Source organism: Xiphophorus couchianus, chromosome 16, assembly GCF_001444195.1.
Source record: "Xiphophorus couchianus chromosome 16, X_couchianus-1.0, whole genome shotgun sequence".
NCBI classification, from domain to species: domain Eukaryota; kingdom Metazoa; phylum Chordata; class Actinopteri; order Cyprinodontiformes; family Poeciliidae; genus Xiphophorus; species Xiphophorus couchianus.
The window spans coordinates 20,216,006-20,234,849 of record NC_040243.1 but is presented as its reverse complement, the minus strand read 5'-3'; the positions used below and the strand labels follow the sequence as shown (position 1 = coordinate 20,234,849).

The 18,844-nt window shown below is 41.7% G+C and overlaps 1 protein-coding gene across 1 annotated transcript in view; it reads left to right on the top strand.

The window, feature by feature from the left end:
• Window positions 1–6,328: 6,328 nt before the first annotated feature.
• usp43b (ubiquitin specific peptidase 43b) overlaps window positions 6,329–18,844 on the top strand; it is an 87,229-nt gene continuing 74,713 nt past the window's right edge. The window contains exon 1 of the mRNA XM_028042534.1: window positions 6,329–7,229. Within this exon, the coding sequence (XP_027898335.1) occupies window positions 6,615–7,229 (615 nt within the window). The 5' untranslated portion in view covers window positions 6,329–6,614. The remainder of the gene's footprint in view (window positions 7,230–18,844) is intronic.

The following is an 18,844-nucleotide window of genomic DNA, read 5'->3' as shown; positions in this document are numbered from 1 at the left end:
ATATCCGACATCATTCTCTAACTTGTAATGTTCTCGTTTGTAAATGTGTGTGTCATGCTGATCTTTTAAATATTTTAAGGATTATTCCAAAGGGTTTACTCTATAAATGACTCTTAAATCTGTGCTCACCGTTTTCACATTTTGTGAAACTGCTATGAAATATAATTAGCAAAACACATGTTGCTAACGTCGTCATAGCCAACAGTTCTGCGGCGTTATTTGGCGTCCTTGTAGTTTGTGTGCATAAAACACACAAAAGCAACAGACTGATGTTTTATTTAACTATAAAATATGTTGTCATGCTAATTGATCTGTCCTCATTTTCTGTAGTCACTCGTGATTTCTCTTCATGGAGGATGTTCTTTCAGAAAAGCCTCGCTGAACTTTTGATTAGCCACTTAGCACTTTCAAATGATCCCTTTATGAAGACTATCTTAACTTTTTACACTAGGTAATCCTTATCTTTCCAGTAATTATATCATCTTTATTTGTGCCATGAGTGCCAGTGATTCATTTGTAGCAGTTTACACAGTTTTATTAAACAGCAGACTTACTTTTTCTTTTTTTAAAAAAAGTCATAGTAAAACTGCTTTTCTGCTGTTGATTTGACAGCGCCGACGCTCTACTGTACATCAGTTTCACTGCAAGTTAAAACAGAAAACTACTCGGTGAGTTACGGATTATTTAAGGATAAACAACTTATTGTGCATATCTCCAGTCTGATCTCCAAATTTTCTTTGCGCACTGTATAAAACACGGCCGCGGCCATCCAGCGTTAGCAGCGTTGGGGCCATTGTTCTGTTGATGAACAAGGGTGTTTGTTCGCCGAGCAGGCGGGGTATGACTCAGGCTACCAGATGGTCTCTGATGCCTACTTTATCTTTTCGGATGACGTCTTATTTGCAGAGAGGAGCAAAATGCCATTAGGGTTTCCATTTATAGATAAAACACTTCTAAACTTTTAGGCCACGGAGGAGAAATCGAGCTGTAATCATGTAGATTGTGTGTGCAGCAGAAATCGCCCCTCTTTGCTGTGCTTTGCTAATGTAGTCGCGGCCTTTTAACTCGTCCACTTTTTGACTCGTTGAAGCCACAAAAGAAGCTCGTGGGTTTTGATGCGATGGAACCAGCAAGCGGAAAAATCTAATTCTGCAGAAAGCAAATTGTGTGTTTGGGGTTCAGCCACTTTTCAGTCTGTTCCCACTAAATAAAATCCAGTTCAATCAGACGGATTTTTTCAATTGGCAGATCTAAGATGAATAATAGAAATCATCCTGGCTCTACCTTTAAATTAAAAATGTGCAAAAGGGATTGGGATTGATGTAGAATAACCATTGGAAATGTAATCTTATTTCTGTCTTATTTTTGGTTTTATAAAGCCTAATTTGTGTTTTTTTTAATCACTTTATTCTGTTATAAACTACTTTTTCAATTAAATGGCCCTGCTGTGGGCTCTACGAAGTCTCATCTTCAAATACACTGCCTGGCCAAAAAAAAGTCGCCACCTGGATTTAACTAAGCAAACAGGTACAAGCCTCCTATTGGATAAGTACTGCATAGGCGATTATCTTTCAGCTGGCAACAAGTTATTTAACCCCAGTTGATGCAATGAGTAACTCCTCATTTCTTAAACAACCATGGCAAAAGACACATCCTGTGGTCGTGGAAAAGACGTTAGTCTGTTTAAGAAGGGTCAAATCATTGGCATGCATCAAGCAGAGAAAACATCTAAGGAGATTGCAGAAACTACTAGAATTGGGTTAAGAACTGTCCAACGCATCATTAAAAACTGGAAGGATGGTGGGGAACCATCGTCTTCCAGGAAGAAATGTGGTCGGAAAAAAATCCTGAATGATCGTGATCGGCAATTACTGAAACGTTTGGTCAAATCAAATCGAAGAAAAACAACAGCAGAACTCAGGAGTATGTTTAATTGTGAACGCAAAAGCATTTCCACACGCACAATGCGAAGGGAACTCAAGGGGTTGGGATTGAACAGCTGTGTAGCCGTAAGAAAACCTCTAATCAGTAAGGCTAACCAGAAAAAAAGGCTTCAGTTTGCTAGGGAGCATAAAGATTGGACTCCGGAGGAATGGAAGAGGGTCATGTGGTCTGATAAGTCCAGATTTACCCTGTTCCAGAGTGATGGGTGCATCAGGGTAAGAAGAGAGGCAGGTGAAGTGATGCACCCATCATGCCTAGTGCCTACTGTACAAGCCTGTGGGGGCAGTGCTATGATCTGGGGTTGCTGCAGTTGGTCAGGTCTAGGTTCAACAACATTATGTGCCCAAAGAATGAGGTCAGCTGACTACCTGAATATACTGAATGACCAGGTTATTCCATCAATGGATTTTGTCTTCCCAAATGGAACGGGCATATTCCAAGATGACAATGCCAGGATTCATCGGGCTCACATTGTGAAAGAGTGGTTCAGGGAGCATGAGACATCTTTTTCACACATGGATTGGCCACCACAGAGTCCAGACCTTAACCCCATTGAGAATCTTTGGGATGTGCTGGAGAAGGCTTTGTGCAGTGGTCAGACTCTCCCATCATCAATACAAGATCTTGGTGAAAGATTAATGCAACACTGGATGGAAATAAATCTTGTGACACTGCAGAAGCTTATTGAAACAATGCCACAGCGAATGCGGGCTGTAATCAAAGCTAAAGGCGGTCCAACAAAATATTAGAGAGTGTGACCATTTTTTGGTGGCGACTTTTTTTTTGGCCAGGCAGTGTATGTCGCCATCCTTTGAATCTTATACCTTTTAGTTCTCAATCACCTTCCCAACATGCAGACCCGCTCCTTTTCCAAAATCGTTTGTCAGATCCTGTTGCAATAGGCTCCATGTTTTCAGACTTTTCATCTTGATATATTATATCTGCTTTTGTCACGTCCTTGCTTTTCTCCTGCCTGCATTTGGTGTCCCATATTTGTTATTGATATTTTTAATGTAACTTTTATTTTACCAGTTAAGTTGATTGAAAACAAATTCTCACGTTTAACTACAACCTGTTCAGGAAACATGAGAACATGCAGCAGAATATTGTTTATCAGTTATGGTGAAAAACGTCTTACCGTGTTAAGAATGTCGTCGTCGTCGCGACAAATTTCAAATAACGACGTTATATGAAAAAAACAAAACTGACAGTATTATGTAAAATGTTATCCTTACCATTTTCTCCACTGCATTAATAAAGTGCAAAATATTATTGTGTGCAGTTTGGTGATATAAATCACAATTATAAAAAATAAAAAGTTGGTGTCCTGAAGATGCCTGTTTGAAACGTTTTTCAAGCATACTATTTGTGGTGCTATGCGAGCAGCCATACAGTTACCTAAAAAAAAAAATGTTGTAAAAAGTTGGATTTTTTAATAATAATTTTTATTGTCACAACAGTACAATAAATTATCGCGGTAAAATTAGCTTCGCTCACCCCTAATCACAACTCAAATGGATTGAATAAACAGAAGTGGTGCTACAAACTCAAAATCAACCTTCTTCAACCTACGTTCTACAGAAAATGTTTGATTTTATTTTTATTTAAGGTGGCCCAACAAGAGGAGAGCATTGTGCAAAGAGGGACGCTCCAAGCTTCAGTAAAGGTCGTCCTGTTGGGACACCAATGTTTGAGCAGTGATTTTATTTTATTTTGTAAAAGATTATATATATATATATACATATATATATATATATACATACATATATGGATATATTTTAACCTTTTTACACATCTTTACTGAACAAAAGCAGATGTTTTAATAACTGTTATGGAAATCTCCATGACTTGATGTCGGCTACACTTGTTCATTCCCTACTGGAGCATTTAATAGATATTGTCTTTTCCCTGATTACAGTTTGGCTGCATGAACAGGTGGCGTGGCGGCTCGGTAAATCGTACGTAAGAGAGATGATAGTTGTTTTTCCTTTTGGGAGGTAAACGCCGGCTCTGCCTGCTACACAAACCATCAACTTTTCCTCCGGCATTACTCCGAGTGCCTTTCGTCGGCTCTCTCCTCTATCGCCATCAGACGAGTTTCTTTCTGTTTGAAACCCAGCCTCCTGGTTAGGATTGGTTTCCCACTCCACAAACAACCGTGTGCATTATCATCAGCTCTAAACGAGGCTTTATCTAAAAACAAAAGAAAACGGGCCCTGTCTCGCTGCAGCAGGAAGCGAGAGAATCAGCTTTATTGCTTTTGCTCACCGCTGCCATAAATCCAGAGTTTTTAATATTATAATATGTGACAACCCATGTGTTATTAGACGTATCTATACGCCGAGCGCAGAGATAAGCTCTCTTTAAAAGCATGGCCCCGGTAATGAGAGTAATAATCCAGAACATTGTAACCTGTGATAAATCTCTTCCGAGGCTTAGCTAATGAAATTTCTCTGAAGCTGCAGCTGCTGTCACTCACACACACACACACACACACACACCCCTTCACACGAGATGGTTTATCTTCTAGACATTTTGTTCCTTCTTTCATAATTGGAAGAAATCCTAACCTAAGGCTACAAAATTCAGTGGCTGCTGATTGTCTGTCTATAAAGACTGAGAAAACTAGAGATTATTGTTTTTTCTTTCTTTTTGTCTTCAAGTTGGGACGAGGAGTGTCAGCAAGGAGCTACTTATAACCATTTTAGACAGTATTAGTGCAGTGATATAAGGAACATCTAAAAAAAATTAGACTGTCGTAAAAAAAACAAAAAAAGTTCAATATTTTTTATCTTTCACTCCAGGAGGAGAAATTCATAATATATTGATTCATTACACATGGAGAGAAACATTTCAGGTGTTTATTTCTTACAAATATTTTGAAACTGAATATCTCAGAAAATGTAAATATTACATAAGATCAATAAGAACAAACATGTTTTAAACAGAATTGTTTATGGATTTCAGTTATAACTTTCTTAACAGTGATCATGTTTTGCGTTTTTCTACGGTGATGGCGAACAAACTGGGATGCTCAGAAATCCCAGTTACTGAGCATGATTTCAGTAAAACGCTACTGAGGTCATGCTCAAAAGGTTCTATCTTGGCAATGTTCCCTATCAAAGCAGAGAACACGATGCAATAATGTTTGTAGAAAAAATAAGCCATTGATTGCAGCCGCAAAAATGTGGCACTTTTTTAGTGTCATCGAAAGGCTAAAACTACTCTTTGAAACACATCTTGGCAAAAAGATTTGTACTTTTTTCATGTTTGACTGATAAGTACGTGATCGGCCAGCAGGTGGCATCAGTGTTCAAATGCGTGTTCATGCCAGTAGAAGAAGTAGCTTACATAGACCAGGTTAACTCGTTGTCGTGTCTACGGTTGACGGAGGATATAAAGGTTGGACCTCAAGGTCTGACCATGAAATTATCTATTTGCTCTTTCCGCTCTGGTCAACTACTATGGTCTCGTGGCGGACTCCACGGCTCAATCAGTGTTTGCAGTTTGCTGCCAATTAAATCGCTCGTGCTCAATACCACGCCGGTGGAGGCGGGGCTTAAAAGTTGGAGGACTTTTGACACATCTGCTACACTTTGAGTAGGAAGGTAAATGGCGCCGCACAGCCTCCTAGAGGTTGTCTTTAGGTACTGCCACTCCCTCCCACATTCCAAAAACACAGTAGGTGTGTGTGCGTGTGCTGTTGTTTGTCCCGTGTGTTACATCTGATGACACCTGTTAAATTTGTTTTTTAAATATTTTTTCTTCCTGTTCAACATTATAAAAACAAAGAAAAGACTATTTGTCTTAAAGATTCCTAAACAGGCGAACACTATATTTTGTGACTGTAGGAGGCGCTGTTTGACACCTCAAAGATGTTGTCCCGTGTATTTCGTTTTCTCCAGGAGAAGCATGAAGAGGAAAAAACGATGCATAAAATAACACGTGTTAACATTTTTATGAGTTTGGACAGACTTTTTTTTTTTCTTTTCTTTTTTATTTTTTTTTAGCTAAATCATTGAGTCAAACACTCACCTTAACCATATATTAGTAATGTAGGATGACGAACTTGTATTGGAAACTTTTCCATTTTCATCTGCGTCTGATTTTGATTTTAAATATCAAAAAATCTACTTGAATTTAAATGGAACCCTTTGTATTTTAAAGTTTTATTATTATTATTATTATTATTATTATTTATTCCTCATTTATTACAAGAAATCCCAGTTGCCAAAACATGCACGGATCCTGGATCTTCGAAGAACAGAGAAATAAAACAGGAATTGACTAGGATTTCTGGATCTTTTATCTCCGCTGTTGTTTTAAAGTGGGAGGAGACAGCCGCCCCACGCAATCACAGCCCCAGCGTGTGTGTGTGGGTATTTTCCTGCAGAAGTTGGCGCTGCAGCTGCACTGCCTGTGACAGCGCCGCCAGAGTCGGAATGAACGCGCCGAGTAAGTGTCAGGATGGATGAGGGAGGTCTTGGGTCAGTGGGCTGTGGAATAACGCCGCGCCGCGCTGCCGTGTCCGGATTCCGAGATGGTGGCGCGTCCGCGCAACGGGACACCTGCAGAAAAATGACACTCCGGCGTCTGCATTCGCACGACCATCATCAGCGTCAGGACGGACCGACGGCGGAGTAGAGAGAGAGAGGGGGGAGGTCGCTGTCATGGAGAAACAAAGCAGAGTCAAGGAGGACACGAAGGAGGAGAAGCGCAAAGAGAGGAAAACCAAATCCGGGAAGCTTTTCCGAAAGAAATCGCTCAAGTCCGTGGGAAGCTTCGTGAACAGAATCATGAAAACTTTGGGCACTTTCACCCACTTCGGGGACGGGGACGCGGAGGACGACGACGGCGGGTTCGGAGACGGCGCACCTTGCACCCTCACCGCCAGCTCGGGGATGATCAGGGAGGACACGCCGCCGGCGGCGGCGGTTTGGGACCGGGCGGCGAAGCACCCGCAGAGCACGTCTTCGTCTCTGTGCGCCGGCAGAGAGAAGCTGCTGTACCAGTATGGAGACAAAGTCCCGGGCGTGCTGGGGCTGAAGAACCACGGGAACACCTGCTTCCTGAACGCGGTGGTCCAGTGTCTGAGCAACACCGACCTGCTGGCGGAGTATCTGGGGCTGGAGCGCTACAAGATGGACCTGAGGCAGGGCAGAGGCACCGGGCCGGGGGCCGAGGAGAGGCGGCCGGTGAAGGGAGAAGTTACGGAGCAGCTGGCGGGTCTGGTGAGGGCTCTGTGGACTCTGGAGTACACCCCGCTGCTCTCGGTGAACTTCAAGGTATCCAAACTTAAACACCACTGAAACACAGAGTTATACATGGCTCCTCCTAAACCTTTAATTTACCCCCCTTTTTTGTTAAACTTTAAAATAATGTCCAAAAAAAAATTACCTTTACTACCTTTTACCGCTGTTCAGTCTGCATGTCTATGGGTCTCCACCAGATTTTCATGTACAGACTGTCATTTCGTGCCTATTGTTCTTAAATAGCCTTAGCTGTTTAAGAACAATGAATAGCTAAATCAGTTAGATTTAAACCAGGGGTCTACAACCTGAGGCTCCGGAGCCGCAAGTGGCTCTTTAGATCTTCCACAATGGCTCTGACGAAAACTGATAAAGATTCAAGTGATGTTTTTAAATCTAGTTATAATAACAAATGCAGGTTCCAGCAGTTTTGCTGTGTTTTCATGGAGTAATTGAATGAAATTCCCACAGCAAAATGACACCAAAAAATACCTGTCGTATTTCTTTAGATTCATTTCATTTCTTGTATTTGAGTTGCAAAGCTATCCACCATTTTCCACATAAGAAAATGTATGTGTAATCTTTTGGGCTAAAGTTTTGTTTTCTTTTTTTTTGTTTTAGTTTAAAACTCAAAAATGGAAATAAAATGCTGTTTCATTTTAAGAAAGGCATCAGACATCCTACAGCAGACGCTCATCAAGGGCCATGTAGCATTAATGTCTCTAAATGAGTTTTATTTAGCTGGACGGAGGGGGAAATGGCTGTTTGGATTGGAACCGTTCCGGACAGCTGATCTAAACCCTTACATCATAGCTCTATCTGCGGGGTTGTTTTCCTGCTGGAATTCAAATCTTTAGATTAAACCTACCTTGTCCGCAACCTGCAACTCTACAAAATCTGGAGCGCTTAATAACAATGGCCAAAAACGATAGAAAACTGAGCAGTAGGTGATTTTTAGTTTAAACCTGTCACGGTCTTAGCGTGTTGCTCAGGAGGAGAGCAGCAGATGTCACGGTCATACATCAGGGAGGCAGTGGCAGCGTTGTCCCATCCAGGCACGTGCAGAGGGGGGGACGAGAGGGGCTTGAGCCCCTGCCCTTTTTATCCTTGATGCCCCTAGTGAGCTTTTTAAGTTTTCAAAAAAAAAAAATTTTTATTTTTAATCTGTATGTCAGAAGGCCTGTTTGTGCCCCTCAGCAATAATATTTAGTTAAATATAATAATTTAGTAAAAATAAACTAGTCTGGCTGCCCTCAGTCTAATAATGACTCTCAGAGCCTCCATGTTGTTCAGACTCCGGGTCCATGGTGAGGAGGAGGAGGATCGGTGTCCTTTAACTATCAAATTATGGGCAAGAATATTTTTTCATACACTGGTTTGTGAATAAAAACGTCGGTCTGGGGCGTGCCGTGGTGGCGTAGTGGTTAGCGCAACCCGTATTTGGAGGTCTTGAGTCCTCGACGCGGCCGTCGCGGGTTCGACTCCCGGACCCGACGACATTTGCCGCATGTCTTCCCCCCTCTCCTTCCCCATTTCCTGTCAGCCTACTGTCACATAAGGGACACTAGAGCCCACTAAAGACCCCCTGGAGGGGTAAAAAAAAATAAGAAAAACGTAGGTCTGACGTTAGAAAAACTGTTTCTGTTTACATTTTTATAATCGTCCTTGCAATAGCGGGACAAAACCCGCCTCGCCCCTAAACTCAGAAATGCTTCAGCTGCAGAGAAACTTCTGACTTTAACTCAATCATTCTGCTAAAGGCCCGGTTCACTACAGGCAGTCTGAGTCGGTCCCACCGACAGATAGAAAGAATATCTGTCTTTATATCAGACATCCTGATATAAAGACACGGTACCGACTGTCACCGTGAGTCGCGACGCAGCTCAAAGCCCCAGTACCACCTGGTACCACCTGGTACCACCCGGTACCACCTGCTCTCTGTTTGCTCTGCTTCTCCTTAACGTTTCTACCAGGCGGGTTAAAGCCGCTGCTGACGGGATCTGGGCTGGAGGTCAGCAGCTGTAAATAAAAGTTATTGCAGAACCTCAAGTGTTAAAGGAAGATTCGGCCCAATTAGAGTCACAAAATAAACATCAGAGAAAATATTGTAGTAATAATTAGAACTGCAGCAAAAAAACAAACATGCCACAATGAAATGAATCAAAATGTCCCCAAAGCATCGGGGGACTGGCAGGGGCCACCGGGGGATTCCAGGTAGATTCCAGGTGGATTCCAGGTAGATTCCAGGTGGATTCCAGGTAGATTCCAGAGATCCGAATCGCAGCAGCTGTTCCTCCAGGGCCGGCCCAAGGTAATATGGGGCCTTAGACAGAACCCCCCTCCCTCCGGAACCCGTCCTACTAAGAACCTCAGCATCACTAACATGTTTAAATATCGATCAGGTGAATCTGTGAGAGGAAGGCCAGGTTTATTGGCAGAGTTTAAAATCAATCACTGATTATTGGTTATTTGCTGTGATGTATTTGTGAACAAACCCAACTCAAACACAAAGATTACACCATATTGTAGCCATGGTAACACAACAATCAAACTATCAAGATGATTCTTTAAACCTTTACAAAGTAAACATCCTAATTAAATCCTGAATGTACTATTTATTTTTCTCAGCTGAATGCATTAAATAAAATGTAACAACATTGTCATTCTCTATAAATGATGCTACAGGTTTAGATCTATGGTCTGTGTTACAATTAAACTATTTCTAGGGGCCCCTGAGTGTCTGGAGGCCCCTGAATGTCTGGAGGCCCCTGAATGGCCCCTACCAGCAGCTACTGAGTTTTTTTTGCCTTGATATCTCAGTCTTATAATTCTAGGTTTCAGAGGTTTAACATCAAACTATTATATAGTTTTAACCCCTTTGAGCTTTTTTGATCTATAAATCAGTCTGCAGCCAAGTTGTTCTAGAGGTTAAATAAATATTATTAGGGCTTAATTAGTAAAATGGCAGCAATTTTGCTTATTTCATAACTTTATGACCTTTGACCTTCTCTCCTCTGGTCTGTTTAACAGCTACAGTCTCAGATCAGCTCAGCCCTCCAGGACTGTCAGCAGCAGAAACAGAAACTTTATACCTGATGGGGAAAATATAGATTATATTTGCTTTGCATTGTTCCCACATGATGGCAGTGATACAGTAAGATCCAATTAGATTCTGGATTAATATGGGTTGTTGCTATGTTGTTGTACGAAGTTTTTGTTCAATGTGCCCCTTTTTTAAATTTGAGCCCCTGCCCCTCCATAGGTCTCTGCACGGCCCTGGTCCCATCAGACAATCAGTTCCCGAAACCACACACAAAAAAAACCTCATAAAAGTCAGTCCAGCCCCGCCTGGGTTGCGCACAGGATGAAAAACATGCGGGTTGAATGGACCCCATCTCTTAAAACTGCGGGATGATTAAAAAGCTTTTTGAAAAGGCGGATTTCAGCAGTTTTCATGTTTATTTCATACTCTATCTCGGTAAAATGTCCATAGAAGAACAGGGCAGAAACAATTAGTCATGATGAATAGATTATTAAAATAATTGTAAACTAATTTAATAATTGACCAATTGTGAGCTACAGTGAACAGACTTGAAGGAAGTCATTTTTTGAAAAAAAAAAAAACTTATTATGAGCAATAATTAAGCCAAAAACTACAAAAAAGTTTTACATTTTGTAATTAAGATGGAAAAAAAAAAACCAATTTGTTTGTAAGAAAGTTCTACCAGGAATGGCATAGTTTGAAATTCTTTATAATCAGTTATCAAATAATCGTGAACTATGGTACACACTCTGAAAAAAAATTGCCTGGAAGAACAACTTCCCCCCCACGTATAATAAGTTGCCGTACAATTACTGTAAGTGCAATTTTAAAACTTGATGTCATGACGATTTTGAATTCAGTTAGCAGGAGAAAGAGAGCCAAAATGGACCTGTTGAAAGACTGCTCTTGAGAGTTTCACAAAACATCTGTATTTATAACTTCAATTAAATTAAACACCGGATCTTATTTCGAGATGCCAAAACAAAGGAGCAACTCCGGGAAAAGTGTTCATGGCGGGCAGAGACTGGTCGTGGAAGGTTCTGGGGAGGTGATAATTATCTGGTAATGAAACGTTGAGGAGAGTCTCAATGGCCGTCATTAACCAAACACCTGCTACAGGATGAATGGCTCCACTCTACCTCTAAGTACAGCTGCTCTCTGCTCAGTCAGACATAATCACACGTTATTAAGGCAGGATGCTGCCCGGCGGGGGGCCGCTGACTTATTTCATTGTCACGAGGCGTTTCGGATAATAGCATAGCACCTATTAGCCTGCCGCAGTGCGCTGGACTTGAGAGCTCCCCGTTCCCCCGCCAGGTGATAATGAGGCTGCTGCTCAGCGTCGCAGCAGTCTGGGGCCACCAGTTCAGCGGGTTGCAGACTCGCACGTCAGAACCCGACCTTAAACTTTAGCCGCATGCGGAAAGTTCCACTCCACGAGCGAATCGAGTATTTTGATAACTTTGTGTCTCAACGTAGCTCATTCTTTGCCTCCTCAAGCCGGGGAGCTGGATGCATTCGCCTGCAGTCACTTAGTTTTTTGTTTTTTTTTTTGCTCTGGATTTACTCGGAGCTCCAGTTCAAGGCAAGAAGTAGATAATGTGGGGCGAACAAAGAAATGAACAATGGATTTATTCTTGGAAATGCTAATTACCCCGTAAGAATAGGCGCCGGGAGTGATTTGACCGTTTGTGCCGAGCTTTCTCTCTCGCATACTTTCCCCGGTTACGCAAGAATTATTACATCACATTTCACCTAATGGGGCAACCGAAAGTGTGTGAGGGTATCAAAGGCAGAATCAATTTGAACTGATACGGTTTTCCCTCTAAAAGTTGCTCTTTTGCTGTCTCCAGTTTACCAATCTGGCCTCCTGCTGCCAGATGAATCTTCTCCTCCTTCTTTTCTTGCACAATCCACTTCAGCGCTGCAATCAAAAGGGAACCGTACCAACATGAACAAATAGGTTCAAATAAAAACACTGAGCTTTTCTCTTTATAAGATGTGTCCTGCAGTAATGCACGCGCGCGCACACACACACGCACACTGTTGTTCTCCTTGGCAGTGTTGAGAGGCCCCAGTTAGTGCAGCCTGAGTCCTCAGAAATTGCCTGTTGAGTAATACCACAGCTGCCTGCAGGAAGGATTATAAAATGATCAGATAGCTCCGAGGCTTGAGTTTGAGAGGCTAAATTAACTCCCGGTTGCAGGAACTTAAACCGGCACGAAGCTTCCTACAAATAGGAGATCGGCGTGTGTTTCAATTAGTCTATGAATTTGTTGACTCCATTAGGATGACTGTGAGTCGCGCCGACCTCCGGGAGTCATGCGTTTCGTCCTTCAGAGGTTGGGAAAGGCTCAGCTAATGCAGCCGGATTAACTCACTAAGGATCTAGTTCGACCTGGAAGCGTGGGAAAAAAAAAAAAGAAAAAGGCGCTGGATGTTTTTCCGCTTCTCTTAATTCAAGTTTTTTTTCTCTCTCTCTCTTTGTTTAGGATTTCACTGACTTGACTGTATGTATGTAAAGTGTAGAATCACCTCGCTTTCGTCTGTAGTTCCTCAAACGGGCCTCCTCCAAAGTTGTGCCTCCTGCTGAGGAAAAATAAAAATCGTTATTATCCTCACCGCATTCCAGAACCTCAAGGCATTAAGAAAAACACAGGTGGAAGGCGGCTTCAATAAGTGTCCAGTCCCGCAGCGTTACTAAAGCACTCACACGCCTCAAAGCTTTTCACATGTTCTCACAAGAATGGCAAACTTTTACGTCTTTTGCGGGAAAGACAAACACAAAAAGTTGCTTCAAGAAGAAAGCCCAACATAAATATTTTTTTTATTTCAGGCGTTCAGATGAAGTTGGTCAGCGTGGGGCGCAGCACTGCTCACCCAGAGCAACTGAAAAGTATTCGTCCTGTCAAATTCAAAAATATGTCGTCTATCCCAAAGCAAAATCAAATATAAGTCGTATTGGCGTTATTTTTTTTCCACCCGTATCTTCAGCTTCTCTTTTGAGTGAGCCGGTTTTAAACCAGTTATCTATTATTATTTTAAAACACAATCCTTCGGTGAGCTAACCGTACACTCTGAGCTCAATGAAAGTTGTTCACACGCAGGATGAGCGACTGATCTAGTGGCATAACAAAGTATTGCAACAGCAAACACTTTGCTTTCAGGACAGAAAAAAAGTCAAATAACAGGAAAAATGATCCCTGTAGAAACTTTGGAAATGTGTCTGAATGAATGTTTTTTCACGTTCCTTTCGGTTCCTTGGTATTTGTTCCTTGTCGTGGATACGTTGAACAGAAGGAGCTTCAGTCAAATGAAACCAAAACCAAACACTTGAACCTGCAGGAAAAACACAACACAAGTGGGGGGGGGAACAGCTTGCTAATTTCATTTCAGGTCAAATTTTAATTAAAAACATATTTATCCCAAAGGGGGAAATTGAACATCGAAGATACTTGGATGGTAAGAGTACCGACAGAGTTGTTGTGGATGGTACTGCTGTGAAGGGAAAGATTTCTGTTCGTAGTCAGTCTTCCAAGAGGCTTCGGTATGAAGACACGTTTGCCGTATGGCGGCTTCATCACATGCTAACAGCTCATCATCCAGGCAGCGGAGACAGTAACCCACAGTAACATGTCATGAATGAAACCATCAGTTGTTAGCAAGCACTGCTAATCCACCTCCTTTGCTTTTTCAGCTCCTCTTTCAATCTGTCTGTCTCTTCATTCAATCTGAATGAGCTTGAGCTATTTTGCAAAAAGCAATGGGTAAATGTTTCTAGACGTCATGCCTGACTTGCAGCTGTGACGAAAGGGTCTGCCATCTTCTCGCTGATGTTAGGAAATCTTAAAGGGGTGGTGTCATGTGTTTTTAAAGACACAGTACCATTTCATAGCACCGTCAACTAACTGTTACCTTCAAATATGACTGATAATTTAACGCCTTGAAATTGGGCCACTTTGCCTTTAAAAACTCCTGCTCTTTGTGAAACTCCGCCTTCAGAAAGTCGTGGCAACATGGCTCCTCTATTAATTAACCCTTTAACAACGTTTTTTACCAACGTCTCACTGAGAAGTGGCTCGTTTGATGAGCTCTGCTGATTCTCAGCTCCACCAGGTGTTTGCTGATTGCTGCTGGCTAGTCTGCAGGAGCAAACGGCGGAGATAAACGGATTTCTCAAACATGCACGAAAGAATCAAAGCAACGCTCCTTGTGTGTTTTTCATTATAAGCTAAAATTTTTTTTTTTTTGATTTTTACATGATGCTGCCTCTTTAAAATAAAAATTAATTGAATTTATTTAATTTTTATTTTGCACATGCTAAATTTCATGACTTTGAGTACTTGGCATCTAGTTAGCAAGTGAATTGAAAATAAATGACTACTGATGACTAAACAAAATGTTACTATACTATTAAAGCAGGTGGCTGAGCATAAAAGCAAAGCTGACAGCTTCTGCACTCATCCAGTTGCTGGTAGCTGATTTAAATACTTTATATATAAAAAAGCCTCTTTTCTTCCCCGACTTGTGCTAAATGGTTGCAGGCATTACAGAGTGACCGTTCTGCCTCAGACGGTAATAAAATACTCATTGGCTTTTCCACCGCCGTAATTATATCGCTCAGACAATCGCCACCTTCCAGGAGCTGATGGTAATCACTGTTATTGCTCTGCTGTAATGACTGGCTGCAGAGCTGCTGCAGGTGAGCTCAGATCCCGCTATCACAACAAGGCTGAGTGTGTCACGGCTTTAACCAGAGGCTGGCTCAGAGTGTTTGTCAGGGTAAAGCATTTGTGCTTACACCCAAAATGTAAAAGTTAGATGAGATTATAAGATGTCTTTGTTCAATTATAGTATCAAAACAGCAATTTAAGTCTGTTAAAAAAAAAAGAAAAACTATCAGCTAAAAGTAATTTGTAAATTTGAATCACAATAAGATTTTGAAACAGTGACCATGTCCTCAAACTGTTGGATTCCTGCCTTTTCACAGACTTTTCTGTGCAACAGATTATTTGCGGAAAATTCACCTATTGACAGATTTTTTTATTTCATAGAGCATATCTGAAATACTGGAAGAAAATTCAACTTGAGTAGCAGAAATGCCCAGACTCAATTACTGCGGCCAGTGGCCCCGCGGTTGCTAAGCAATCAATTCAGAAGCAGAATTTGGGTTTTGTTTGGCGCTAGTCGGCCGTACCTCCAAGAAGTCTGCAGATTTTATTGTAAGTCAAGTTTATTTGTAAGCACATTTCAGCAACAAGAAAGTTCAAAGTACAGTAACCAATTATGAAACGATCAATAAATATCATCAAACAGCTGTACATTAAATATATTGATCAATGCTCCACTTCTTATGAATCAAATGCAGCTCTAAACAGGTGGGTTTTTAGCCTTGATTTAAAGAAAGTCATTGTTTTGGCAGTTTTGCAGTTTTCTGGAAGTTTGTTCCAGATTTGTGGTGCATAGAAACTAAATGCTGCATCTCCGTGTTTGGTTCTGGTTCTGGGGATGCAGAGCAGAAACAAAACCAGATGATTTATAAGCTAACAGCTGTATTTTAAAGTTTATTCTCTGAGCTCCATGGAGTCAGTGGAAGGACCTTAGAACTGGTGTAATGTGCTCTGTCTAACTGGTTTTACTCTGGATCAGCTGCAGCTGTCTGAATTTTATTTTTTTTTTTTTTAAGACGCTGTTGCAGTAATCAAAGCGACTAAAGATAAATGCATGGATGAGTTTCTCTAGATGTTGCTGCAACATTAGTCCTTTAATCCCAGAAACGTTCTTCAGAGGATGAAAGGCCGACTTTGTGCTGAGACGCTTTCAGCAGCGCATATCAATTCATACTGAGGTGTCTTTGCTTTTCCAACTATAAAGACGGGCAGTTTTAAGTGTTTTTTTTGTTTGTTTGTTTTTTAGAGCGGGGGGGCTTCAAGTCAGGGGTTTCAGCCATTAACGGCCAGCTGTTGCCCCCAAATTCCCACTGATTCTGGGAATCTGCTGTACGCTAGAGGAGAGAGTAATTACCGCTACAAAGGATAGGTGAGACTAATTAACTGAATGCGGAGGAGCTGAAGGGGAGAATGGGCTGAGTTACTGGGGGGGGGGGAATGATTGGGAATGACCAAATATCAACAAAAGTTTAGCACAGGCAGCCAGGAAAACTGTCATTTGACAGAGCACCAAAGAACCAACAAGTAAAACTCAGAACAGTTTAAGTACTAGAGAAGCACTGGGCTGGTACCAATCAACCAATCAGAGCCAGGAGGAGGGTCTTAGCGCTGTCAACCATCTCATGTACTCTCTGCTAAATGTGCTAATGGCGGAAAAATGACTTACCTTTACAGGAGAATCATATGTAGCCATGCTAACTAGCATGAGCAGAGGGTGATTGACAGCGCTAAGACCCGCCTCCTGGCTGTGATTGGTTGTTTCTAGTTGGCACTGGGAGAAGGCGGAGGAGCTTGATTTATTTATTGTCCCTCACAGATTATTTGCTTATGATATACTGTTACAACACAACAGTTTCAAAAAATGTGCAAAAATAATAATTTTTTATAAAAGTTACATACTCTAACTTTACGACATCATACACAGGTGATTCACGTTCCAAGTAGGAGGTGGGGGAACCAAACGCCCCTCTGTGAAACACATGATTGAAGAAATGCTTCCCTTTCCTCTGCATCGAATTAAAAATAAATGTAAACCACAGGAATCCTAAAGGGGTGGGAGGATTTTCTAATATTGTAAAACGATGGCTTTAAAAACGGCGGTACGCCTCTAAAGCAGAAAACAGCCCAGGTCTGTCAGAGTTGTGATAACAGAAGTGGTTTTATCTCCGCAGAGCCATGACTAACAGCTCTGAATATCACCTTTTCATATTTTCCGACTGACGTATCTCTGAAACATTGTCCGGATTGACGGTACGACGACGGCGTTTTCACCTCCACGAGTCGTGTCAAGCGAGGGAAGCGCGCCTTTTAAGTCGGGATCAGACGATGCGTGTGAGTGATAAGAACACCTTATCGCTCCTGCTGGAGTTTATCTGCATCTTCCTCTCGTCCGCGTCTTGGCAAACGCTTCAAAGATGGCGTTCAGGCTTCGCTTTCAATTAGATATGAATGCGACTGAATTTTTTTATCTCTCTTTTGAGTCGGTCAGCGTGGCTGAAGCCTCCTCTGTTTTCAGCGCCGTGCTTCCGCTGTTTTCTTAAGTCGGCATCTTGAACCAAACGTTCAATTGACAATCTATCAGACGCCGTCCACCGTACGTGATTTACACATTAGTGAATTCTGTCCACTGTTCTGTCAAACATAATCTCTCTGCTTCACTAAGCTGTCATCTGAGGTTGGCTAATTCCTTGCCTAATTAAGTTGGGTGCTGTTTACATTTAAAGTCACGTTACACTGCGAGAGCTTAAGTAGTCCTCAATCTGCTGTTTGGTGTATTATTATTGTTATTAAATGTTCTAGTTATATAAATGGAGATCATTTCATTTAGTTACATGAATACGTTCGTTTCATTGTAGCTCTACTTATATGTTCAGGGTCATCGCTCTGGACCTTTGCTCCCGTCTTTGTCACGATCATGTTTCTCTCTAGGGAAGGTGTACTTAGGACGATGCGCAGCAGTCGTTTCCCGCCATGCGTTGCAGCTCGCTGTGTGTAGGTCAGGTTTATTCAATTATGTTAGAAATTTCTCGTTGTCTGTACAAGATGAAAGGCGAGCTAAAGCTAATCACCGCCACCTGGTCATCGGAAATTAAGCACAGCGGTTTAAAATTTGGATGTAATGTTAAAATAAATAACTACTTGTCACTCCGAGAAGGAGTTAAACCGAAAGTTCTCGTCGACCATTTTTTACGTACTAATGTCGGTAAAGACATGTCAGTAAAAAAAAGAAAAGAAAAGGTCATTTGTTCTAGTAACTCAATTCAGAAAGTGACGCTTGTGTAAAGTATGGAGTACGGTGCGTCACATTTGTAGTCAGAACGTCCCAGTTAAGGAAATCAACCGAAACACAAGTCTGATTTCCTCCTGGGAAAGTGGGAGCCACTTCTGCTGTCTACTTGCAAGGCCGACTTTGCGTTTCAATATGGCCGCTCCCTACATGAACAGAAACCTGTTTGTTTTAGAAGACACACATGTAAGAGTGCGTCTAAAATTAACGTTACATGATGTAGCACCTTACAACTAAACCAAACAAATTAAAAATGGCGTTTGCTTATGGAAAGGAAAGCTTAAAGCAACGTTCGTAAGAGGTGCTGCGAACATCGACTACGGGCGCCGCCACGTTGAAATCCCAACTTTTCCGACAGCGATAACTGAAACACTCTTAACTCACTCGTGGTGGCAAACCCAGCTCCGAGTTCTGACTTCGTCACCAAACACATGATCCTTCCTACAATACGAAGGATCATGTGTTCACGATCCTTCCTACTGTAGGAATTTATATTTTTGTAGGAATTTCTGAAGGTTAGCAAAAAAATCTGTTTGTTTTGTTGTTTTTCTAGCAAAACTTTGGTCTGGGCCTCTTGGAAATGAGTTCAAGCTGCCATTTGAGGAGCCGGGGCGTGAGCCAGCATGATGCATTTTGGTATCATCAGATCAAA